The sequence below is a fragment of the Toxotes jaculatrix genome, chromosome 1, assembly GCF_017976425.1.
Source record: "Toxotes jaculatrix isolate fToxJac2 chromosome 1, fToxJac2.pri, whole genome shotgun sequence".
In the NCBI taxonomy this organism is placed as follows: Eukaryota; Metazoa; Chordata; class Actinopteri; family Toxotidae; genus Toxotes; species Toxotes jaculatrix.
The window spans coordinates 29,320,483-29,346,944 of NC_054394.1; the positions used below are offsets into that span (position 1 = coordinate 29,320,483).

Below are 26,462 nucleotides of genomic sequence, written 5' to 3' on the forward strand. Positions count from 1 at the left end.
GCTACACAGAATAAATGCTACTGAGGCTAAACTGTGGGATATCAACTGATGCTTGCATCGCAGGCCGGTGAGCGAGGAATACCACTGCCCTCTCCTGGCGAGCTTGCATCCATGAAACCTCACAGCCAATACGGTGACATGAATCACTACAGTGTTAAGGTACTGTTCTTTTTCTTCCTTTCTTTTCTTCACTCGCAAAAAGTGAAATTTACACTGATTAAACACAGAGAAAAGCAGTAAATCCTGAAGAAGCTGGAAACAGAAAATATTTGACATTTTTGCCTGACAAATGAATGAAAGTAATTTTCTGTCAATCGACTTATCGATCCATTGATTAAAATGTCCAACAGTGTGATCCACTTACCCGCTGGTGACATCATCAGTTCGCGCAGCGTTCTTGCTCAGCACGTCTCCGTCGCTCATGTACCCAGTGACCTCCATGGTGATGCCGTCCAGGTCGATGTCCTCTGCGGCTCTGTCTCCGAGGTCCACGCTGCAGAGGGCTCCTCCCCTGCCAGCCAGCTGCCGCCGGAGGTGCCCCGGGTACAGGTAACGTCCTCCCTGGCCACCAACCACGCGGCCACCGTAGCCGTTCCCCAAGGAGGGGGCATCGCCCGCCTGCAGACGAGGGCTAGACTGGCCCAGTCGCCATGACGACAGGGAAGGGCGGGTAGAAGTGAGGCTGAGGATGCTCCTACCGCCACCGCTGTTGTTGCCGCCACCACCACCGCTACCGCCGCCACTGCTGATGTCTGTGGTGACGCTGCCATCAAAAGTGGTTTCCAAGGTGCTGAGCGGGTAGAAAAGGAGGCAGAGAGAGGGAAAGGAAATTAAGGGCACAAGCTGTGACTCACATGTTAACAAAAGGACAGGCCTATAATCAAAAATTAAAAATAAGAATAAACTGAGCCAACTAGGAGGCACCTGAGGAACAAAAACTTCTGAATGCAGTTCTGAGCCCTTTTAATGACTTCAACAGAAATCATTAAATAACTTTCAGCAGAGCCTCAACTGAATGTAGAGAGCTGGATCAGCAGTGAGACACGAGGCCAGAGCAGAGGTCAACAGTCTGAGGGAGGGAACGTGATTAGAGCTAAACCTGAATCAAAGACGACATGAAAGACATGCCCTGCGATCAAAGAGAAGGATTCTCCAAAAGAAGGATGAGACAAGAAAAAAAAAAGAAGTAATACCTGTAAACCTAGACAGACACAGTCTGCTGACCATGAGGCAGTTCAGCCACAGACTCAAATCCCCACCCGTTAGCCTGATTTAGCCTGTTTACCACTCAGGCGTAGCAGCCATTGTAAGGCGCTACACTTTGATGATCCCCAAACAGTAGAGTTTTGTTTTCCACTGGAACGTGTTTCGCACACTTCTTTGTGAACAGTGCTGACTTCACAAGGTGAACAGAAAACACTTCAGAAAAATCACCTTTTAAAGTAACGTACATCATTTTATTTACCTAAAATAATAAATTACTAATAATGCTCCATTTCATAATAATGCTCTGTTTCTTACAGGTCAATATTTACAGGAGTTTCCCACTTGAAAAACATAGTGTACAGTGAATACTACGACTTGTACCATGTTCGGAAAAATTTTACCTCAACCTTTCTTCAAAAACAGTAGGTGGGGTCACCAGTCAGTCAGAGTTAAAACCAGTTGGAAAGTAATTTCTTTTTATTTTTACCTGTGTGTGACCTGAGTTCCTCGCAGGCTGGACATGGTCTCCTCCAGGTTTTGCCGCAGGTCTGCGATGTTTTTGACAGTTCGCAACCGCCTCGTCTCTGGGTCTTCACCTGAGACAATAAAAAAAAGATTTACCAGAATGATAAAACATTAGTTATTTATTCTCAACAGAGACAGATCCTGTATTATAACTGATCACCCACCTGAAAGGTCCTCGATGGAGGGCTGGCTGGTCTTGGTAAAGGAAACGTCTCCCCCTCTTCCTCCTCCTGAGCCGCTGTCAGTGTTTGCTGTTCCCTCCCCGTCTGTTTGGGATCTGGGGAAACAAAATGTGCGAGGGATCAAAGTGGCGAAATCATCGATTCTGAATTATTGTGCATTTAGTGGGAACCTAATATTCAGAAAATTGTCACGAAAGAGGGATAAACCCGATTAAGAATTAAATCTGCTGAGTTTCGAGTCTTGTGACCAGGGTCCAAAACGAACGACCGCTAAGCCCCAAATGCCAGTAAAGTTTATCTTTGAAGGATAAAATCAATACAGCCGCTGCACTGGCCAGTGGCTTTTTGAGACGATGACGTTTGAATGCCTGGGTTATATGCCGCCTTTGGTCTTTTCCTGATCCCAGACTTTGTCCTTGTTGACGACTGTACACACTCTCTGTGAGTGTGAGCCAGTAAAAAACCACAGGCTGCCTCTTGCACTGCTCCACAAAAATAGACAGCATCTAAACTTTTTTTAAACTTCTGGTTAACTGACTTAATATGGCTTGAAACTTCAGGTTATTTCCATGTCCTTAAAATTCTTCTGGCTTGACTTCATTATTTCCGGCAGTGTGTGTTTTTTTTTTTTTTTCTGATTGTACATTTCAAATTTCCTTTATTTACCACCAAATATGCTCTTTCCCCCAGGTGGAGGTGGTATAATCCTGCTGATAATGGTATTTGACAGGTATACAGCAGAGGAGGAAGTTTCTGAGTCCTGAGGATGGGGGTGTTTTGGGGAGGTGGGGGTGGTTAGCTACAGGTCAGAATGTTCAGAGGAAGAGAGGGCAGGAGCGCAGGAAGCGTCAGGAGGCTAATGAGTGGTTGTTAGAAAGGACTCATTGAGAGCCAGAGGGACCTCCTTCCTTATCACACTGGGACCAGGACAGAGGTCAGGGGCACACAACATCCACGCATATTTGCCCAGATACTGTGCACACTCAGACACACGCAGACAATACACTCCACACTCACACTCACACACCAACAAACACAGATGTGACATTCCTGGTTAACAGCTCGCAGATGTCTATTTTCATATTTTTACTCTCAGCGAATTAAGTGTCATGGATGTCATGACTTCACAAAAGTTCTTTGACATGCAGTGTTACACACACTATACCATACATGCTAATCTGCTGTTGTTAAGTGTGTAAGCTCGCCCAAACTGACTTTGACTTTTTTTGTTAATGTTTTATGGAGCCTGATTTTACTTTGCTGTTTAGCAGCCAGAAAGCTCAGCTTGAAGATATTTCATTTCCATCACTTGATGCAGTTTATTAGTTTCTACCCCAAACTTTATGAAGCCTCAAAGGGCTTTTAACTACTTTTTTTTCATATATGCAGTAGTACTACTACTCAAGATCTGTAAACGGATCGGTGGAGTTCCCCTTTAACCTTCCTGATAACCCACCAGTTTGACCTCCTTCCTTCAGGCAACCACCACATGATGCTTGAAACAATGACAAGGTTTTATCTTGTAATACAGATTTTAAATATCAGCGCTGCACAGTTAAATGTTTAACAAGTTTGGCCAGGACTGTGTGATCTCACCTGTACATGAAAGGTGCGACGGTGGCCATGTTGGGGTGGCTGTGGTGCTGTTGAGTCTGAGGTAGCTGCACGCTGACTGTGTTGCTGGCTGTGCTCTGTGTAGTGCCTCCTCCTGCCACGGGGGCGGCGCTGGTCTTGCCCTCTGTGGAGGCCAGGCTGGAGGTAGAGCTGGAGTGTCTGCTGTCCCTGTCTCTGTCCAGGGGGCCGCGGTGCATGGCGAGACCCCCTCCTAACCGCATGCTCCGAGGCCTCTCCCCCGCGTCCTTCACTGAGGAAGCCTTCCCCCCGACACCTGGGGCTTTGCCTCCTGGCTTTGGTATTCCGCTGTGTGCAGGGGTGGAACTCTCTTTTTTGGCCACTTTACCCCCCTTGGGAATGAAGCTGGCAATTTTGGAGGTCCTTTTGTTTGAGCTGTCTGCGTCTACAGCAACGGGTGATACTTCCTCCTTAGGCTCCTCCCCTCTGAGCTCCGTCCTGTCGGAGGCCGAGATGCGTTTCCCCACCTCCTTCCCTTTCTCTTTTTCCTTCCCCCTCTCCTTGTCCTTGTCTTTCTCGGGGCCCTTGACAGAGCCCTTCTTGGCAGTCAAAGCTCTGCTAAAAGTGCGCTGGGCGATGCCCCTCAGGGCGATTTTGGGGCTGCTGGCAGTTGTGGAGACAGCATTACCTGCTGATGGAGCTGCTCCGGAGGCCGTACCGTTACTGGTCCCGTTCATCCCGGGCCGGACGTTACCGTCATCTTCCTCCAGGAGGTCCGTGTTGGAGCCAGTCTCGGCTTTCTCCACCTGCCCCGTGCTAAGCTGCCTGGCTGGGCCAGAGTTGTCCGTCTGGGCCCCTACTCCATTGGAAGAGGATGAGGAGGAGGTGGAAGATTTGGAGCCTCCTTTACTGTTAAAGAGTTTAAGCTTCTCCAGCATTGACTTCTGAGTGACAACCTTAGGAGGAGCTTCAGTTGCTGGAGCAGCTTTACAGGAGGCGTCTTTCTCCTGCTTGAAGGACTGCATGGCAGACGAGGAGGTGCTGGTGGAGGATTGAGGAGGAGGGGAGATGTGCTTGGAGCTCATCGACTTGCTCCTCCAGGGCTTGCTGTTGTTGTTTGGCTGGGGAATGGCTGTGGAAGAGGAGGACGAGGACGACGAAGAAGATGAGAGGGGAATCAGGGCGGAGGTAGCAGCGGGGATGCTGGTGGAGGAGCTGACAGTCACAGCAGATGAGGGAGCATGCTCAGTCATCACCGAAGGCTGTGAGGTCGCGCCCTCTGAGGAATCTACGCCAAAAAGAGAGACATTTTATTGAACAATGAGACAGGGAGGTACAGATGAGGAGAAAAACTCAAGCCAGGGGGAGAATCTAGAGGAGAGAAGAGAAACCAGATGCTGAGAGTGAGTCGTCTTTGACCCCACACAAAGTCACCATATAAGGGCCTGGTGGTGGCCTGTGTTGATACAGCCAAACGTGCCATTACTTTCCTTCGGGCTCGGCCTCAAAACTGTTAAAAACCCCTTAGCACTAACAATGAGAGGAGCCCATCACAAGCTGTTTATAAAAAACAACAAGGAGCAGGCTCAAGTGCTTTAAAGTCCTGCCAAGCAGGCCAAGTCAAGAAGCAGCGCTGCTGCACTTATAAGGTTTGGACTTATATGGACTGCTTTTGGTCAGCATCCCTCTGCTTTATAAAGCAACACTGTCTGGTTACGAGTTCTGAGTCCTTTGTAAATTAGAGTCACAAACAGGATAAAAACACATTTTAACCTGGAGATGAACAGAAAAGAAAATATACTGCAACATCTCAACAAGCAAACTTACCAAGGACTGAAGGAGCAAGAGAAGAGCTAAAATCCTGGAGTAAGTCACTGCCCTTACTATGAAAACTAGAGTATCCTGAGGGCTCTGGAGGTTGTCGGTCAGTGTACTGAGTGGTGCTACCAGCAGCACAGAGTTCAGACCACTAACATTTGAATATTCAAACACCAACGGCCAGTGAGAGAGGGGAGAGAGGGCCTGAGCAGGGAGCACTGGGCGGAATGAATCATAGCAGTTCCACTGCAACGCACCCTCTCACTTTATGAACACACACACACACACACACACACACACTTATATTTATTCCAAGTCACCGTTGCTGCTGTGTTGTTCCTTTTCATTCAACTGTAGTCCCCTCAGACCCATGTGAAGAAGTCATCTGTTAACTGTTGAGTCCTTAAAGTCTTGTTTTTCTTAAGAAAAGCTACAAAAAAAACCTCAAACTTTTTTCCTGGGCTGTTTACATGCACATATTTAAGGCCCCTGTGCTGCTTGTTTGTATGATTTTTACCTGACGTCCACAGGACAAATTTAAACTCATTTTAGACATCGTTTTTATTCTGTTTCTAGACCCTGTGCGTAACTGTAGTCCCATTTCAGAAGGTGGCACACTGTTCCAATCCATTTTCCTATAGTTTCATTTGATTGTCTCAGCAGCAATCGACAACTGGAAACGCATACAAAGGCGTGATGCATTTCCAGTTTAAACCTGCTGCTGAGCCAACGAAGCTACAGGAAAATTAACTGGTACAGGAAACGGGTCCTCCACCTTTTGGAAACACATGGGACAACAGTTATACACAGAGGTTTACAATAAATCACAATTCAATCCCCACTCATTTATTTCCATTTTTATTTTTGTCAATCACTGGCACAAACAAGTCACTGATAAAGCTTTTGACTTCTGTTGAATTTCCTGCCAACTAGCAGTAAAAACAAGGAACATGAATTTCATGGCTTGCATGTGGACATTGCTTCAGTGTTCATCAGTTGAAGCCAACATGCTTTACTTTTGATTGTCTGCCAAAACTAAATGAAAGTGATAGCCAATAACTACCAGTAATAGAAAAATAAAAATAAATAAATATAAAAATAATCAAATTAATTACACTGCCCACCTTGTTTGGGTCTGTATCACAACAAATATACATACATATACAACAATAGAAATTTAAAACAATAAAAATTAAAGTGCTAAACAATGTACAAAAGCTGTGACAACATTCTCCACAATGGATAATCAGTCCTGAGTGACTGCTGTGTATCCTCCACTTCTTTGCGGTCCTTTGCTTCATCCTCTGTCATCAAATTTCATAAATCCATCTGCACGAGCAGAAAAAGACAAATTATTAGAAATATGTAAAGGCAATCTGCAGTCATTCTGTACTGCTGTCACCACGCGTACACTTACGCAAAAATACGGTGACTACATAAATACACAAATACATTAAACGTCAGGACATTACGCAAAATGTAATGCGGCTAGCAAACAAACTCCACTAAACAATGCTAACAACACAACACAATAAACATACCACTTTGAAAACTAGACGCACACAATACTTACAGACTGTACGTTTCCTGGCTGAAACGTGTGCAACCACATTCAACTTTACGAGCCCATCTCTGTGTTACTGACCGAACTTATTGACTGAATCAACGGAGCGCAGCGGCAAAGATGCGAATTGGAACATTAACAGAAAGAGCGCTCACTCTGTCGCCGTTTCCAAAAACTAAGAAAAGTACAGAACACTCACTCTGATACAACTTCGTGTCGCCTGTGCATCTACTACCAATACTGGATTAATACACCTGCATCACCACCTGCCTATATCTTCGTGGTTCGCTAGCATGTAAAAAGCATAGATATAAAGTTCGCAGCTTGTTCTTTTCGCTAGCTTAGCGAATTTAGCTTTGGCTAGCTACCAGCCTAACTCTGGTTAGTGAGTAGTGACTTAGCGACCGAACATTGGTTGTTCACGTTAAAGCTTAAGCTAACGTGAATATTTTTAGGCACGGTCGTTTTCAAAAGTAATTCCAATTCCATTTTAACTATGGCCAATATTTAGCTAACGTTAGCTGATACGATGACATGCAATGCCAACTGTAGCCACAGCAGTTTTAGGTAGTTTAAAACAACAAAGCTAGAACAGCTAACACTATAAATACATAAATGAACACACAATGAACAAACATGACCAACTTACTTTCAACTTAGTGGAAAATGGTGGTTTTTGGTGTGCGCTGAACAGAGCCGAGCGGCCTCTTGCTTCCACAGAGACGAAATCAGAGACAGAGAGACGCTCGATGAAATTCGAAGAATCGCGCCAAAAGTTTGGCGTTCTGCCTCGGCCAATCAGGGTGCCGTTTACTGGTTGGCTTATGATGACGTGCTACCTCAGCCAATCAGAGTGGCGTTAACTGGTTGAAATCATGAGAGTTATAAAATCAAGGCTCCTATGTACCATGAAATTATTTTCTGAAGCCTAATTTCCAACAAGTTGCATTTCCAAATAAATATATGAATAAAAACATAAACAAATAATAAATAAATAATTACTAACAAATAATGTTTAATCACACATAATCTATAATCGTATTCATTAATCATGTTGATAACAACATTGTTGATGTTTGTCATTAAAAAAAATTACATTCATTACTAATGTCAATTTCCTGCACCTGTCTTAGACGTCCACCTGACGTCCAAAAAAAGTTACCTAGTCCGACGTTCAAATGTTGAACTGCATATTGACGTCCAAGTATCGGAGTTTGCACGTCGTGTAAATGTCCAGAACTGGTCATGGACCGACGGACGCAATATAGACATGATCTGCACGTCCATCAGACGTCTAATGTTTAATGGTATGGTGCACATGTCCAGCGGTGCACACAGGAAAATGATATGACTTACACGGTGCTTTAATTCACGCCAGCTACATGAAATCCACATTCCAATGTTATTCATGTGGTCTAATTAAGTCAGCATTTATGTGGAATATTAAACACTCAATCCGTCTGTTTACCCCTTCCTCGTCTGGCTTTCCACTTTATTTCATTTTTTATAGCGCCATTCATGCTCTAATTGGAAATAGGCACCCGCTCGCTGTCTCTCGCATCTCTCCCTGTTTAGCATTTAGTGAGAGCAGCCTGAAACAATGCAGCCATTAGGAAGTGATTAGGGCCCAATTAGCCGTGCTAGCAGTTAGCAATCGGAAAAGTGGGTCAGGTTGCTAATAGCCAGCTTCCTATTGGAGGCAGCTGAATGAGAGGGGGACCTGCTGTGATTATGGAGCAGGCAGAGAGAATAAGAGGACTGGCACCGCAGGTTCGGGATGAGTGAAGCTTTGATGTGGGCCAGCAGGACGGTCTGTGCTGTCCGTGAATGGGGTCAGCTTGGATTTTGGGTCAGAAAGGAACAGAAGAAGAAAGGCAGGACATGGAGAGGCCCTGGACACTGGGACAGCTGGCCGTTGTCATGATTGGACCCAGTGACCGGGACTGACACGCTCCAGTTAGGTTGCCAAGGGTGAAGGAAAGTGGTCAATCTTCAACGTGTCGGGTCAGAAGTGACACCAAAGTGATGGACTTGGACACTGTTGCATCATGTAATCAACTCATCAAAAAAAAAACAAAAAAAAAACAGGATTCAAACAGACTTTCAAAGCAAGGCTCAACACTTTAAAACATAAATCTGTCACAAATGAAGCAAATGTCAAAGTCAGATTAAAGCTGTGTTCACACTTTTCTGATGTTTTTACACTGAACCTGTCATTTCTGCATTTAATGAAATGGCCACAAGGTGGAGTAAAGATTTCCCTTTGGAAAAAAAAAAAGTGCTGCACGTGTCCTCTTCAGAGACGCAGCTGTGTGCTTTCTCAAGCTGAGAAAAGTTCCCATGCTTTAGGGGAAAAAGCACAATTTGATGCTGCACAGGAAACGCAAGGATTATGACACAATATCAAATGGATGAAAACCTGGTAGATAAATCACCTGTTAATATTCTTATCATAAAAATGGCTCACAATGAATCTGGCTCATTCTGGCTGCTGCACTATGAGAAATCAGCTTTTGATTACCAGCGCAGAATGCACTTGAGGGAGCACTTCTCCTTCAAAAATAAACAAACAATTGTCTGAACATGTCTAAGAACGGGTCCCTGACCTAACGACCCTGTGCAGCCTCGGGCCAAATCCTGGATTCATTGCCCCTCGTTCACTGTGCTGGTTGAGCTGTCTGCTTGAGGAAACATGCTGAAAGAATTTTCGTATTTACAACTAAACTGCTAAATTACTGCAGTCATTAGAGATTAAAATAAAGAGCAGAAAATGACTGTGGAGGAGAACCCAGGGGGAAAAGAATCACAGCCCACCCTTTAACTTAATGTGTGTCATAAAAAAACCTGCCTCACCCTCTCTGACTTTGTCTCAAGGTCTGTCCAGCTGCCTTCTCCTCTCAGAGCGTCCTGATAACATCAAGGCATTTTAGGAAATCGGCCGAGGTGGGCTCAAAGCTCCCTTCACGGTTTGTCGCACTCATGTGTCTGTGTGCATGTTTCTGTGTTAATGCCTGTCTACAACTGAGGAAAACCATGTAATTTCACACAAGTGTCAACACTCTTCTCCTGGTGTGTGTACATGTCTGTGCGTGCATGTCAAATTTAGGAGAACCGGAGACGTTTGTTCTGCTCAGCAACTTCAAACACTTGAATCCCTCCATTTTTCCCAGACCTGAAAGAGGAGCAAACCAACCCTGCAGAGCTGTGTGAGCACACATGCACAAAAACAAAAAAACAAGCAGTAAATGCATTAGAGGTAACGTCGGCTGACACTGTTTAGACATCACAAGCCCTCCAACCCCTCTCATGGCCACACTGGTCACAAGACATTAAGCTAAATCTTCTCAGTCAGTCAGCAACCAAACTGCTGACCTGAAAATGCCCTATTTACGTACAAGTCACTCACATATGGCACATGAAAACATGTTTGTGCTTTCACGTGTTCTGCACAGAGAGAGCAGTGTGAGAACGGTTCTCCCCGTCTGGTCGGCTTTCATAGAAATTTAATTTAGTAAAACCTGTGTAAATGATGTCAAACCGGCTCAGAGTTTGAAGCTGCAGGTCTTTGCTTACTCATCATGTTCTGGTTTCTGGAGCCTGCCCTCTCTTTCTCTCTCTCGCTCTCTCACTCTCTCCTCAGTCATTGTGCTCCAAAAAGTGAGAGGGACAGCCGGCTTTTGTGTGTAGACTGAAACTTTTTAAAGTTTCTCCACATGAATACACTCAAACAGTGACGCTACAGCTCATCAGAAGGCTATTCATTCAGCGAGGACACCAGCACAGGAACACACACACACACACACAGAAATACATGGGTGACAGAGACGTGCACATACGCAAACACACAAAAAAAACCCACAGGTTCCCCGTGCTCTCTCCATCTCTCTGCTCTGTGTCACTTGGTGGACACCCAGACGCTGTCACCTTAAGTTAACACAGAGCAGCAGAGAAGATTCAGGTCTGTTTCCTTACTGTACAGCCGTGCAGTAACGTGACTCCATTCTGGTGTCACAGCCATTGACACAGAGCAGATCTGGCCTCACAATAGAAGCTGCAGGTGCCTCTCTAACCACCACGAACCTGCAGCAACACTGTCTCACAACAAGCATGCGTAGCAAATAAGTCCCAACATGCATTTTTCTTTTTGCTATCAGTCAGTCATGCAAGTCAGTGTCTGTGTCACATCAAAATAGCGAGAACAACCCTGATCCCATAACTTTTAAATTCTGTACAAAAAAGTAAACTTCAACGCAACTTGACAACACAGAAAAAACCCCGGCTTTCTACAGGATAAAAAACGCATACTTGCCTGTTAACAGCAGCAACAACAACAACAACAAACCAGCAAAACTGACTAAATCTTCTACCACAGTTTCATATGTTCAATGCAAAGCTCAGACTTATTCATCTGAAACTATGACCTGCAGTAACAGCTCGAGGTGATCTACAAGTGCAAGCTGACAAACCTCATAGTTGCTGCAGACGTCCAGGAGGAGCAGAGAAAGAAGGAAAGGAGAGGAGGAGGAGAAGGAGATGGACAGGAGAGGAGGGAAGAGTCCCCAACCACGGCCAGCCATCCAGAGAGTGCAGGAGGTGCAGGAGGAGGAGTGTGGTGCTGAGCTATGGCAGGGGGGAGGGGCTTGGCCGTATGTCAACAACAGGCCAAGAGGGAGGGGGAGGGGTTGACCAGTGATTCTCATCCTACCTGCTGCCAATCATGTGGCCTGCTGCCTCCTAACATATATAAACACACACCTGCATGCTGGGGTGGTAAATTGACTTTCTAAATGTTTTAAAGTTCATCTGACACGTGATCAGACCTTTATAGCTTTACCTGCATGGGCAAACTAAAAACACTCACCTGGTGATGAGCTCAATAAACCACTAAAGCTGATGCTACTTTATGCTGAGCTTAGCTAACCACCGTGCACTAATTTACAACTGTCCACTTGAAGCTCTCTCATCTCCAGTGGGGCTGCATGTCAGAATAAATCCCTCACAGTGTTGGTCCCAGTTAATTTGTCACTGTTTAAACACTGGCAACAGACAGAGAGTCTCACACACACACAGAGACACACACACTTCCCTCGCTATGTCTCACTCTTCCACCCTGTCTCTCTCTGGGCGGTCAGAATTCTTTGTCTAATGCACGGTAATGAGTTTAGATTGTGAACACTAACACAGTCTATATAAAGCCCTGGCTCGCTGAGTGGTGACAGAGGCTATTTCAACACTGGTCTAACTAAACATACTGCCAAACACACTGAGTTTGTGTGCTGCTGAACAGTAACACTGGGCAGAATGAGCCGAACTGGGTCAGAGCAGTTTGGAATAAACGTGTGAAAGCACAGTTCTGACTCGAATGCAAACATACGAATCTCAGACAGACTGAGAGTAAGCTGGCGAACTCTGTGCTCATTCACTGGTAGATACTGCCTCGAAATTAAAATTACATTATCTTCAGATAAAGATGTTGAATTTAGCCATTTAACATTAACAGACTAGCAAAGTTGGAGGAGTGATTTCAGGCTTAAAAGTCCTGTTCATTCTCCGCATGGACAATGTCAGGAGACTGACAGTTAGAGCACTTCATACACTTGGATGGGAATAAACCTCAGAATCATCACAAGATCTCACCAAAAGACGAGCAGCTGTGTTAGTTAATATCTGGTTCTTTGATGAAAAGTAAAAACGTATGCAGGGAAGTCAGCTATGACTCCAGAGGAGCACTCAATCAAAACTATTAAAACTGAGTTGCATGCAAAAGAAAAGATAAGAGTCAGGCCTTAAGGAGTTGAGAATAAAGTCTCTGTCCTCAGCTGTGAAATAGAAAGCCTTACTTTATGTTTAAAATTAACTGAGCTGACCTTGACCCTGGTAAACATTAAAAGAGGCCAATGAGCAATTATTCACTGAAAGCATCTTGATTTTACGCTCGTGTATTCTTCATTATTCCGTGCGGCGGTGCACGCTGAGGGCTATGCATCATTTTCTGGCACCGTTCTTAATACGTTCTCTTGGTCCCAAAGCAACAGAGCTAACTTGCATTTTTCAACTATAACAACAGAAAGCACCCAGGGGATTCATAATTCACCTTAAAATTATTCTAAACACAGCAACATGAAAAGTTTTAGCAGCTGCAGAGTTAATCTGCTTTGTAACTTCACTCTCTTTTACAGGCACAAACTCACTCCTCTGTTTTCTTAATGCAAAAGTAAGCATGTGAGCATGCGTGTGTGTTTGTGGTTGTACATGAGACCTACCTTTGTTCTGGTGCGAGCTGGCTTTGGTCTTATCACTGAAGCCCTGGCTGCGTCTGTTCCCAGCAGCACTGACCGAGCCTCTCGGAGGGATGTCACCGCCGGCAGTGGACACCCTCGACGTGGGGCCGGGAAGTCTGAAGGAAAGAGCCAGCGAGGGAGAGGAGAGGGACGAGGACGAAGACAGAAAGAAAGAAGGAAGGGGGCATAAACAGGCCAAAACATTTAGTTTGTTAACTGAAGTCTCTGAAGATGACGAGATTGGAGGGGAACATCGGTGGTTTAAAGCCTTCATCTCACATGGAAACACACCCGGTTCCTACAGGTTTATGACACTTTCTGCTTGGACAAACACACATCTAGTCAACAGCTTCGAAACTCAAACACGAAGGTATCGGTTAAGTAGAACTGAGAGCACCTGGGCCATGCAGGCAGTGCAGAGTAGCAGTTTTATTATACATTTAATGTGAACAGGACAAACACGCTGCAAAGGTAAAGCGGCACTTACCAAAGGAACACACACAACAACCCAAATCTGGTTTTGTTTTCCATGCTGTGAGTTTACCTCAGTATCAAGGATGTTATTGAATTCATGACATAAAACCTTTTTTCTGACCGACTTCAGAGATTTGCTAAGGGAACTCTGGTTGGGATGCAAGGTCAAGTCTTTTGGTAACAGTGATCTGTCAGGATCCAGGTCCCTGGAGAGCTGTGAGCTCAACGGCCTCAGATTACACGTCCTGCTCCTTTATTTCCCAGCATGGCTTAGACAGGATATGCTGGCTGTGAATACGCCATTCTGAATTCTGTGACACTTTTATTCCATATTGTAAATCAATCTGTTGTCTTCTGTGAGGTCCGTGAGCCGGGCTGTAATCTAACCAGGCCGTGGCACAGAGACCGCTAATGAAATGCTAATTCACCAGTGGCGACACCATCATCATCCTGGGACTGCGAGGCGGATGCTGATAAGCAGATTACAGCTCTCTGTTTCAGCTCTTGTATACATTATAGAAACTCTCATTTCCGGCATGCCATTCACTTTGACTGACCATTACTTATCTAGCCATTGCAAAGTAATAGGTTTTACTATATTATTTAGTCAAGAGAGAGTCTAACCTCATTTGAATTTCAGTTATGGCAGGACCAGTCAGTTGACTGACAGCCATGTTCGATTTGATGGTAAGAAAAAAATACAGATATTTCAAATTTCACAACTATGTGCCAAAATTATTACGGCTGGACTTTTACTGAAGTCCACAGGATCTCTGATGATCAGATTTGCTTTATTACAAAGTGAATAATCTCAGATACTGTGGTAAATTTACTTATTTAAGGCATTTATTCTAAATATATGTTGAAAGAACAACAAGACAGACTGGTGATTTTTAGAAATGGTGACATTTCTAAACAAACCCTAACTCCAAATGAAACAGCTTTTCATTGAAAAGCTCATAGAAAACCATTAAAGTTATATTTACTGTCACATGCTGAAAGTTAAGCATGTTTAAAATGCAGCTTAATTTAAGGAAGTCTTCATACTTTTTGAGAGAAAAGGGCCATTTCTCCCAGCTCTTCATCTTGCAGTTACAGATGCTGGCCACAAGGTGGGGCCATTGCATTGCTCTGGAGAGCAGCTGGTGTGGGGCAGGTGCAATGCAAACAGAATCTGGGATGGGCAGCATGCAAAACCACATCCTAAATCCAATTTCAAGGTGCATCATCACAGAATATGACAGTGCATGCTAAAAAAGAGGAAAACGTGGACGCAAACAGACTTGAAGTCATCACGGCGAACGCAGACTGAAGCTAAATTTGAACGATGCATTGTCATATTAGAGATTCACATTCCAGCCACAGAATCTTGGTCTGTTAATTATTAATGTCACATTATATGGGGGATGTGCCTGTCAAGCAAACCCACACACACACACACACACACACAAGTACACACACACTTACTTAAGGGTTATCTAAAGGTCTTTCACAGCCCATTTAGCAGGCTTGCCAAATGAGGCGAGCTGCCAGACAGACAGGGCCGTTCGAAAATGGAGCCTGGAGCTTTAGTTCCTATCTGCTCAACACTACCACTCATGCATATTAGATAGTGCTCGTAGTAGAGATTGCCCTTAATCACAGACAAAGAAACAACATGAAACTCATTACAGCACAAAAGAAATGTTATCCCTGATTAGGGGCAATTTCTACCTTCCTATTTCCTGGAATGGGACGGGACAGGAGGTGAGGTGGAGGAAAGAGAGGGAGGGGCAAGAAAACAGAAATGCAGAAGAAGCTGACCTAGAGGTCTTTTTCTGACCAAGGGAAAACTTGAGTAGTTTACTCTGAGACCCATCCCTAGAGGAGAAGAAAGGAGAAGAGAGATATGGAGGAGGACAGAGACAGAGAGGTCAGGTTTACAGTTATAAATGACAGGAAGTGTGAACAGGAAGATGGAGATGACAAAATGATGGATTAGAGAAGCAGAAACAGCAAGAATGTGAAGAATACAAAACCCATTCACCCAGTCTCAAGGTTACATTCCTCGTGTTTCCAGAGTTTTCATAAATGAACCAGCGAGCCGTACCTGGACTGCATCTCGGCCTGCGCTGCTTTCTGGGCTGTAAGGGCAGGAGTCCCATGCGGAGAGTGGCTAAGCTGGGCTGGGGCACTGCTCTGCTGGCTCAGGGGAGGGTGTGTGCTCTGGGACTGGGCGGTGGGTGGGAGAGAGGGCTGGGAGTTCTGCCGCTGGGCCTGCTGCTGCTGCTGTTTGTAGCGGGACAAGCTGAAGAAGAGGCCGAGGATGGCTTTCAGATTACCATTCCGAATCTCTGTGGGTCGGGGGAGAAGGACAAAAAGGAAAAGGCAGGTGATGTGGAGAAGGATAAAGGGGGACAGTTGAAGGCAAAACAGAGGATGAAAGTTGTAGAGAAATAACTCTATAAGTATTAGCACAATTACTTTCAATGTTCCTAGGTTCGCTGGGAGAGTACCCGTAACATGGTGAAAAAATTTAGGCCAACATAAATCTTTTTTTTTGTATAGGCTACATTTAAAATACAGCTTAACATTGTTGTGTGCTTTCTAGTACATTAGTTGTGTGTATGATATAATCAGCTCCTATTAAGCCTACACATTTTAATGTATACTGTCTGGTATTAATCTAGTGTGTCCTGACAAAAGAGCCTGCCAACATAAATGCCTCTGTGTGTCAGGTTACCATTCCTAATCGGTTTTTTTTTCTCCATAGCATGAAGGACTATTGTTTAACAGCCTGACCTAGTCTGGCCTGGACTGGCCTGGACTGGCCTGGCCTAGGTTTGGGTGTAGTAGAAGTGAAGCGTCAGAGTCCAGCTTACCCTCTGCAGACAGACCCTGGATGTTGACTCCTTTGGCTGCCAGGAAACTGAGGCAGGCATCAATGTTCTCAATCTGGACAGAGAGACACAGACACAGCTGTAAGACACTACATCCTGCACATTTCCATTCAAATTTGCATATTTGTATAATGTGAGGAAGCATGCTGGTCTGTCTTTTGCACGCTTCTCCTGAGAGTGTAATGGCAAAACTGAGAGTGAACATCTACAAGTCTATCTCGAAAGGAAAGTTGGCAGCACAAAAAGTACAAACCTGTTACGAGTTTCAGAAAAGAGGTGCCGGACATTAACACTAACAAGAATGAAAATGTTGGAAATACAGATTGAATATCCATCAATATTCATTGGTTTGATACTGTTGGATCAGTGAAAAATAGGCTGTTATGATGGGAAAACTAAATCTGTGTAAGGTACTGAGGCACATCTACGGAGGCCTCACAATCCTCTAAATGTCTGATTTTAAATATATAAAATGCTAACACGTTTAATCTGCATCTGGATGCGGATCTGCATCAAAAACGCCATGATATTTGGACAGTGCATGAATCTTGTTCAGGAATATGAGGATTTGTGCAGTCAAACTCATCATGGCCACATAAATTCATGTTGTAATCATGTTGTAGAACTAACTGTGGGTGGAATACCATCAAATCGCTCAGAGCAGATATGTCAAATGGGTAGTGTGAACACACCAGAGCTTCACATTTATACATATGATTGACTGTGCATACTGTGCAGTGCAAAGGTCAGAATGTAACACTAACCACATGGAGATACAGTCAAAACAGGACTCAAACCAAGCAGACTTTTGTCAGTAGAGCTACAGGGAAGCTAACCATCTACACTGACTCAGTTGCTATGACAGCAGCCTTGGCAACCTGAGCGGTCTGCTGAGCTGTCACTGGACTGCGAGAGGATTTGATAGGCAGACAGGCTTTGTTTAGAGCCCACGTGACCCATTATACACCGATCCTGCTGCCTGGCCCCCACCTAATCACAAAGTAAACCACATAAAACAAGTCATCAGCCCGAGTCACCGCAGATGAATGATTGTGCGATCAAAGTTTACCAACTGTTGTTTTCAATAAGCAAACACACCAGGTACAGCACAAAAGATATCAACACGGCATGTGCGTTTCTCTCTCACATTTCGTGCAGTGGTAGACTGTGAGGTGAAATTCTAGGCTCTGACTACAGAATTGACTATGAAATGGACATTTAAAAGGGTTTTACAGTATGCACAGAGGCTAAAGAGGTGCTAAATCTTCTTTAGTATGACATTTATTACAAGTGAGAGTAGATTTACAACACACTGAGGCTAATCTGTTAAAATATACTCAAAACAAATTCATTCTGAGTAGTGGAACAGCTCAAATTTAATCTCACAGGCAAAGGAGCAAAGATACAGAGCAGTGATACTCCAGTTGTGTGTGGTTTCTAAACTAAAATACATATGAACTGTGTCCTTTGTAAATGAGGCCTGGGTGTGGGCTTTAACCGGGAGGGTCCCGCTCTCTGAAGATTAATGACATGATTACACTTAATATGCGACAACTAAATATAGCTTGACCTACAGCTCCCTCTGTGCTTCTCCTGCTAGGAAGTATCTGGCTGTGAGGCGAGAAGCTGAAGTAAAGGCTCATTTACATCTGCCTCTATTAAACTGTATTAATGTCTCCTGGCTGCAGATACAGTAGGATAAAGCCTCTAAATCTATTGAGCCAGATGATCAAGGCCAAAGCTATGCTGCTTCTGTTCACTGGCATATTACATTTAGTCACATTCACTACACACTACACCAATCACATCACCATTATTTACATCCACAGCTGTGTTGCTATTAGTTACATCTCTCATTAGATTACTATTACATCTACCAAATTACTTTTCGTTACTTTAGCTACCACACTACCATTAGTTACATCTGAGTACATCTGAGTCAATCCCCTACCAAACTATTAGTTACTATATTTACATAATACCTGCTTGATTACTATTTGTTGTATCTGCTTTCATGACCTTCTTATTAATTAATTCACAACATGATTATTACTAATAAATCTACTCCTAGTTCGAGGAGCCTACCTGAGCCTCTTCAGTGTGTGAAGAGGCCACGAGACCTCCGGTCACTGATTGAGTTGAAACAGCAGTGCGGCCCCTGCTGTCATTTCCACGACCTCTGACCCCAGAAACAGCTGTTAGAGGGGCCGACACATGCTGTCCTTCGAGGTGATACAGCGGAAAACTTGGGAACAGGAGGAATGCAGACTACGGCCCTCTCTGAATACCAACAGCACCTTAAAAATAAACCTCAGGGAAACAGCCCTCTAACCCCACTGAGATACCCACAGTCTTTCTTTAATACCCCGGGCCTAAACTCCCCTACCGCCCCAAATTCCCTGGTAGAGTTGTTGCTTAAATAGCAGCAGCCTACAGAAAATATGCTTCATTAAGATACCACATCACAAATGCCAGGCCCGTCCTGCTGAGATGCACCCCAGCACCCCCCCCCCCCCCCCCCCCCCCCCCCCCCACTCTCTCTCTGGGGGTATAAATACCGAAAAACCTCTTGCTATTTAAAACCCGTAGAGACCGAAGCTCAGAAAACCCAGAGTGACTCTATTCAGTCACAATCTGCCATCAGCTCCAGGGCCTGAGATCTTACTCAGACTATGTTTTAAATAGAAAGATCAATATCCAGATTCCATGTATAACTTCTGATGTGAAGTCACTGGATTCCAGATTTAACTGTATCTGTGAAGTGTGAATCCTTCAACTGTATATCGATGATCAATACTGGACAATACTTTGGATGAGTTAGAGTATGATCCACATCATTACGTAACCACAACTTCCCTGACTCTGGTCTGCCCAGAGATCTGTTACCAGTCACCCCTCCTCTTTTCTGGAGGCAAAAATAAAATGAACACATGAAAACTTGACACCACGCTGTTTGTACAGCCATCGACAGGAATGACAAATCTTTGCCAACTAACAACAACATAAACTTTGAGTTAAGTCAAACCGGCTGATAGATGATTGAAAACATGAACAACATTCAAGCACAGAGCCGATAGAGTGAGCAACTGACCACCAAATCAATACAACACAGAAGAGAATCTTCTGATCATCATAGAAAATACCTCTGAACGAGCTCAGAGGGAAATCCAACAAATCGCCTCCAGCACTGGGTGACACCACAGCTGCTGCACCTACACTGTGCCATGACCCGTGTGGAAGCTCCTACCTGCCTGGATGTATGATCTGATCCTACAGTGTGTCTGCTCTGCCTGGCTTCACACCTCCATCCACGCCACCGTCACCTCCTTTTCTGCTCCGGCTCCCGGCAGCAGCATGGGGCCAGCCGGCCAACAGCCCTCTGAACAAACACTACCTCCCATCACAGGGATGCTATTGTTGTGTGTGTGTGTGAGAGACAGAGAGAGAGAGAAAGAGAGAGAGAGAGCTACAGAGAAGGAGGGAGGGACGGAGTGTGACCGAGTGTTACGTGTCTGAAGCAGGATATGACAGATAGGAGCTTTTGAAGACTGATACTGAGGCTGATATTTTTAAAACAAAGTTGCTGACAGTCTTAAATCTTAATCGATAATTTTCAGTTTTTAAATTCGACTGTTTTCATGTCAAAACACTACAAGTAGTTAGTGATTTTCTCATAATCATCAGCCGCTGGTGCGATCACACCGCAAGATCATCTCTGGTCTCTTACTGTTGTCAGAGTGAAAACGCACCTGAAACCGAACTATGAGCATCAAGCAACGCAAAGTCACATCTCATCTCATATAACTATTCAATACTAATTTAAGATTCACACAGTTCTGGTTTATTACAATTTCATTATTACTATACTGTATTTGTGTGTAAAACTGGGAGTGAGTGTCTTTCAAATATTCCCCATTGCACAGCTAAGAAAGCTGAAGCAGAGGTCAGTGGGTACACTGTGATGCATGTTTACAATGTACGGTTCGGGTAATAATTTTACATTTAGCCATTGTTTTCTCCCCCAGGTCAGTTTGGCTAAACTGGAGGTTTGTTTAAAACCTGACTGCTCATCTGCACTACACAACATAATTTGCTGATATCTAATATATCAGGGAAAAAAAACAAAACAAAACAATATTGCCCCAATACAGTGTGTTGCAACTCTGATATATTGGTCTGACTGCAGTGTCAGATCACCAGCTTCGTTGCCGAGAGCTCTCTGTCATTTGACTTCCTGTCGGGTCTTGTGGAATCTGGCTGTGAGATAACGTTTTGTGTCAGTGTGTGTGTTTATCTGTATATGTGTGTGTCGGCACAGTATGTACCCCACACATACTTTCACTCTCTCAGGAGGTTTCGCAGATTTCAGCGACCAGCTCGTCTGCAGAACTTCCGACATCTACCTCGAAAAGTGTACGGAGAGGCTTCGACACGTCAGAGAAGCGCCGGTGTTCTCTGCTTATTGACAGAAAATGATGCACCTGTGTCTATGACAGACACACCATGATGCAAACTCGCTTGAGGCGCCATGTTCTGTCTCACTGCTTCTGCAAATGCATGTTTATAGACTTGGTTCTGTGTGTCTTTATTCACGTCTGTGCTCACATTATGTTCACAGTGTGCGTTCTCTCTTTTAATTATCACATCTAAAAGATGTTCCTTATTGTTGTCTATTTATAAGATTTACTATTCATGCAGTTTTTAATGTTCCTAATTATTCTCAGGCTGGTGCTAACCGCTCTCACAAACAAAAACAAAAAGTTCCTCTGGCTGCACCAACACTTCCCTGCTGAATTGTGCACAGAATGATTAAGGCAAAGCTGCTCTAATTTGTTATTTGGAAAAACACTTTTGGGCTGTCTCTGCTTGTGCAGATGACATTTGCAAAATTGTTTTTCTTTTAAAAAGGCCACAATTTTCCGAGGATGAGGTTTTCTGCCGGAATTATTTCTCGACTGACATATTGTTGTGTCATATCTCCTATGAATGGACTAACTGTTATTGCAACAGATGACTCGCTTATGCAACAGATGGGCACTGTAACATAAACATACTGTGCATCGTGTGATCATCCATCTCCATCATAAGCTTCAAAGACGACGCTTTAGTTGCAGGGCTCTTGTATTGGATTGCATTATTCTGTCAAGTGTTTCTATTATTTCGCCCACCCCTGCAGGCGAAGTTTCTTTGTCGCTCGTGGTTCAGGAGCCTTCATGTGGACGTCAAACTCCTTTCAGGGCCAATAAGCGTCGTCTGAAATAAACATTTGGGGTTTTGGTGTATTTGGTTGCTTAGAAACAGTAACTATGATTGCTCGGTTGTTTTCAGTCCATCATGTGATCACCTGAGTTCTGACCAGCTGACACAGTTGGGGATTTCTTTCTCTCTCTCTCTCTCCCTCTCTTGCAAACACAGAGTGTACCTCTCCCTTTGATCAAACATTAACCAGCCTGCTGAATCATTAATAAAACATGGTTTGGGTCTTGTCCTGCTTACCAGCGTAAAGCTTCACCATCAACAAATTCATCTGTGTCAGACCTGCAGCCGTTTACCCATCTGCATGAATCTGTGATCTTCAGAGTACAGACTCCTGACAAGAGTAAAACTACAGAGAGACACGTGTGACAGCGTGAACTCAGGTTAAGAACTGGGCGTGTTCAGATCAGGTGGCACTGCACCTGAGGGCACTGCACCTGAGGCTGAAACAGGGTGAATCAAAAATGAAATCTCTAATGTCAAGACATTTTAACACACTAACACGCACTCATCATCTACAGAGATAATGTGATTTAAAGGGTCAGTTCATCTAAATTACTTAAAAAATACAAGTATTTTCTCTTTTATACTATGTGGATCTTGCCATGCAGAACATTTTGGTTTTATTTGTCCATGTTCTGAGATTTCTGTCACTTAAACTCCTGTACAATGAATTAAATTTGCAGTGATGACAGCACTGAAAAGTGCCAATTAAAAAATATAATAGCAGCATCTCTTTGAGGAGGCAGTGTCCACAGAACGTGCTGACAACAGTTTTCATTAAAACCATTGTCTAACAAGGAAATTTAAATTCTGCTTAACTTCAAAAAGTTGGTCCATAACATCTGTGGAAAAAAGGTGGATTAATAAATTAACCCGTTGCCAGGTTTTAATGAAATGAAAAGTCTGGCTGATAAAATAGTTTCTTTTTTAGGCCTCGCTGAGTTTCCCAGCCGCCGGCGGGTGAAAACCCATTCATTTCAGAAGCTGCTGCTGTTTTAACGTGGACGGGACACTCCGTGCACGTTTGTTTGCGTGTCCCCCTGTGTGTGCGTGGCATCCTGTGTGGCTTTAACAGCTCAGTGTCAAATCGACACCCGCGCTCTGGGCTTGAACCCACACAGACGGACACAAACACACACACACACGCAGACAGACGTTCTGACTGGGTGGCAAAGGAACGGCCCGATGATGGGGGTCCGTTTAACGAGGATGTGACAGTTGTAAAAACAGCCTCTCACTCTGGCCGGGGTTGGCCCGCATGCTAATCAGCTAGCGTGAGTGTGAGGTGAGAGTGCTACAGTTTATTCCACTGATTGAGCTTATTTCCATGTTTATTCGTTTACAGACAAAGGTTAAGTGGTGGTAACTGGCAGCAGCTTTGGAAGCTTTGGGGTTTTGAAAGTAATGAAATCAAGAGCAGCAAAAGTGGGCTCTCATACTCCTCCACCCCAGCTGCCTGACTACAGTCTCAGGATCTGTGTGTGTGTGTGTGTGTGTGTGTGTGTGTGTGTGTGTTTGTTTTGACAGTACTACAAAACACAAAGCAGACATTTGCATAATGACTGCAGATGCACCTGCCCTTAGCACTGCTTGGCTGCCTCAGATTTTGCTTTAAAGCTGACAGACTCACTGAGATTATACACAGCGATCCAAAAATACTCGCATACACACACACACACAGACACACACATACAGCAACATCTGAGCTCGTCTGCACAAAATAAAAGCAGATTTTTTAAAGCCACTGTACAATAAACAATATCAGACTGTACGAATGGACACTATAAAAATAATTTCCTGTTTCCTTCTTCACTGACACACACACACCATCTCTGAATATTTATGTCACAGTCACAGACAGACTTTATATTTGGAAGCACTTGGTTTGTCTCAGAAGTGTCCAGCAATGGTCTTTTCTTTTTTTCTTTTTTTTAAAGCTGCTGTGTTTGCAGATGACAGCAGAGCTGGATGTAAGAGAAGCTGCGCAGGATGTTGGTAACAGCAAAACCAAACCACAGAGAGACGACCAGACCACCGAGACCAAAGAGCTCAAAACGCTCAATTACAGGCGACCGGAGGGGGCGTAATCAACGCTAATGGGAAAGGCCTAATTGATAGAGAGTGGGGTATAGGGAGTAGAGAGGGAGGTGAGCTGTTTCTGAGCATCAGTCAGTAGATGTATTTAGGTAGGAAAAAGGTGAAGTTAATGAAGAAGAAAAATGAAAAGTAAAGTAAACATGTATGTGTAGATACATGGGTTCTTAAAAATGGCTTTTGTGTACACTGGTAATGTTTGATTAGTGGGTTATCCAGCTATCTTTGGGATTAACATGTTTTTTTTTTTTTCTGTATCACGTAGCTGGGTCACTTTTAACCAGGGTAGATCACCATGTTAACTTACGCAGCACAGCTCAGCTTCCTCCTGTCGTCTTCCCTGCTCTTATTTATGGCCTTAGCCTTGCTTTTAATATCGCTCTTTGCTGTTATCATAACCAGACTTTCCCATGGGTTTCTCATTTCATATTAAGTACTTAATTCGTGGTTCTGATGATGTCACCTGTAATTAAAAAACTGTGCCTCTTTCACACGAACATGCTCATGGGAAAACACGGCATTAACGGGGCCAGTTGATAAAAAGCTTTGCGGTTCAGGTTTTATCCAGGATGGCCGAGGCTCTGTCAGACTAAGGTACAGGCCCCAGCTCTATGTTCACAGTACTGATAAGCTGAGAATAGATCCTGACTGATATACACTCAGGCTTTATCATCTATAAAAGTGGAGAAATCTCTGTAGCATAAATAAAATCAGCACCAAATCTTATAAGATGGCAGAACATAAAAAACAGACCACCATCAAAACACGAGATCGGAGCACTGTAAACAACTAGAAAAACACTAGAAATCAATCTGAACAACAGCGTGACCTCATAAATATAGTAATATATGTCCTAGTGTGTGTGTTTGCAGTGAAGGGGAAGGGTTCAGGGATCAGCTGTGCTTCCACCTCCTCCGCAGTTGTTAGCCATGGGTGTGTGTGTGTGTCTCTCTCTCTCTCTGGTGCTCTGGTGCTTTGAGAGGCTTCAGTAGTCTGGCTGGTGGCCAAAAATAGCCCCCTCAGCTGGCACACTGGCCCAATTTATGGCCCTTCACATTCAGCGGAGGGCAGCCCTGCCTCGGGACTGCCGGCTCATTTCCCACAGAGAGCACAAAACTGTGAAAACACCGAAATCCCACCAGCAGTGTTGGGAAGGGAGTCCCACTCACATATCTGCTAAATGTCACTGTAGACGAAAACACATCATAACTGGCTGTAAACATTTTCTTTGTCATCAGCACTGATAACCCCCCCCACCCCACCCTCCACCCCCAGGAGCGAAGATGCTGAGTCCTTTGCAAGTGTAATAAGATGAAGCGAAGCTGACCCCAAAACCAGAGCCTGCGATGCTTTCAACTGAGCGCCAGCAGCCAGAAGTCTGAGCCAGAGGTTTCACCAACAGCAGCCCGCAAGACCACAAAAGTAAAAATAAATGGACTAACCGTTCCCATCTACAGATATTCACCAGTGACTTCTGCACCGCAGCACTGAGCGAGGGCCACATGAGTCGGTGAACATCAAGAGGCGTGTTACCTCACTGAGACACACACACACTCACACACACACAGAGGTAAATTTCACAATGTTCTGCCAAAACTAACTTAAAAGGTCACTCACCATCTGAGAACGGCTCTTGGGACAGCCATTGATATCATCAATCTTCTCATTGGCTGAGGAGAGACAGAAAGAGGAGACAGAGACAGAGAGGTAAAAAAAAAAAAAAAAAAAAGTTGTGTCGGGTTAATGAAATCCTCTCTTTTCTTTCCAGTGGAGATCCTGGTGTGTGTGTGTGTCCAAGACGGTTTCTGGCTGACTGAGGACAGCAGAGGTGCTCATGCCGGTGACTCTGACCACCCCCCCCCCCCTCTTACTCCCTTCCCCTCTCCTCCCACTGTGACATGAAACACTATCTGGTCCCAGCAAATGGGAACGGGGCCGCTGGGGGCCCGACCGGGATGGGAGTGTTGTGCTGCTTCTTTTCAAAGGGGGCGTGTGTGTGTGTGTGTGTGTGGTGTCAGGGATTCCTCCCGTCCATTAGAGGCCCGGCCCACACCAGCTGAGACACCGCCGTCAGCTCACAGCTGACAACTGTGCCAAAAGCACGGCCTCCTGCATCAGGAGGCCCAGTGGGTCCCACAGTGCAGCTCCACCTCAGGACCACATACTATATCACCTGCCTCCCGTGGTGAATAAATAAACTTTTTGGATTGTGACCCCTCCTCACGTGTCTTCATATTGTTAACAGTTCAATCAAAAAGTTATTTGTTTCTTTTCAGAGATTTAATTTGAACTTTTTCTAAATATAATGCAACAGCATCATAGTTTAATTAAGTTAGTTTACAGCAAATTACCAATAATGAGGTGCAGTGATGGCCAGTTGAAGGGCAGATGCATTCAATCTTTTATAAATTCTGTAAAATATTCTGATTTTAGCTTCTATTGGCCGACAACTCATAAAGAATTTAAAAAAAAGACCAGCTCCTTCCTCTGCACTGCGTGTACAACACATCCCTGTTTGTTTTCTGGGACATCAGTGAAATAATGAAGTGCAGAGAAGAGTTTTGAGGTTTTAATGATCCCTGGCAAACTGAATTTTAAAAAAAGCATC

At 44.3% G+C, this 26,462-nt stretch overlaps 1 protein-coding gene across 2 annotated transcripts in view; it reads right to left on the reverse strand.

Annotated features, from left to right (window-relative positions):
* Positions 1-26,462, reverse strand: part of nav2a (neuron navigator 2a) — a 100,234-nt gene that overhangs the window by 48,287 nt on the left and 25,485 nt on the right. For both annotated transcript variants that reach the window (XM_041039407.1, XM_041039349.1), the window contains exons 3-11: positions 25,472-25,524; positions 16,484-16,556; positions 15,712-15,955; positions 15,426-15,482; positions 13,131-13,264; positions 3,510-4,773; positions 1,896-2,008; positions 1,694-1,802; positions 365-790 (exon numbers count right to left, since the gene is read on the reverse strand). In XM_041039407.1, coding sequence (XP_040895341.1) covers positions 365-790; positions 1,694-1,802; positions 1,896-2,008; positions 3,510-4,773; positions 13,131-13,264; positions 15,426-15,482; positions 15,712-15,955; positions 16,484-16,556; positions 25,472-25,524 — 2,473 coding nt within the window. The remainder of the gene's footprint in view (positions 1-364; positions 791-1,693; positions 1,803-1,895; positions 2,009-3,509; positions 4,774-13,130; positions 13,265-15,425; positions 15,483-15,711; positions 15,956-16,483; positions 16,557-25,471; positions 25,525-26,462) is intronic.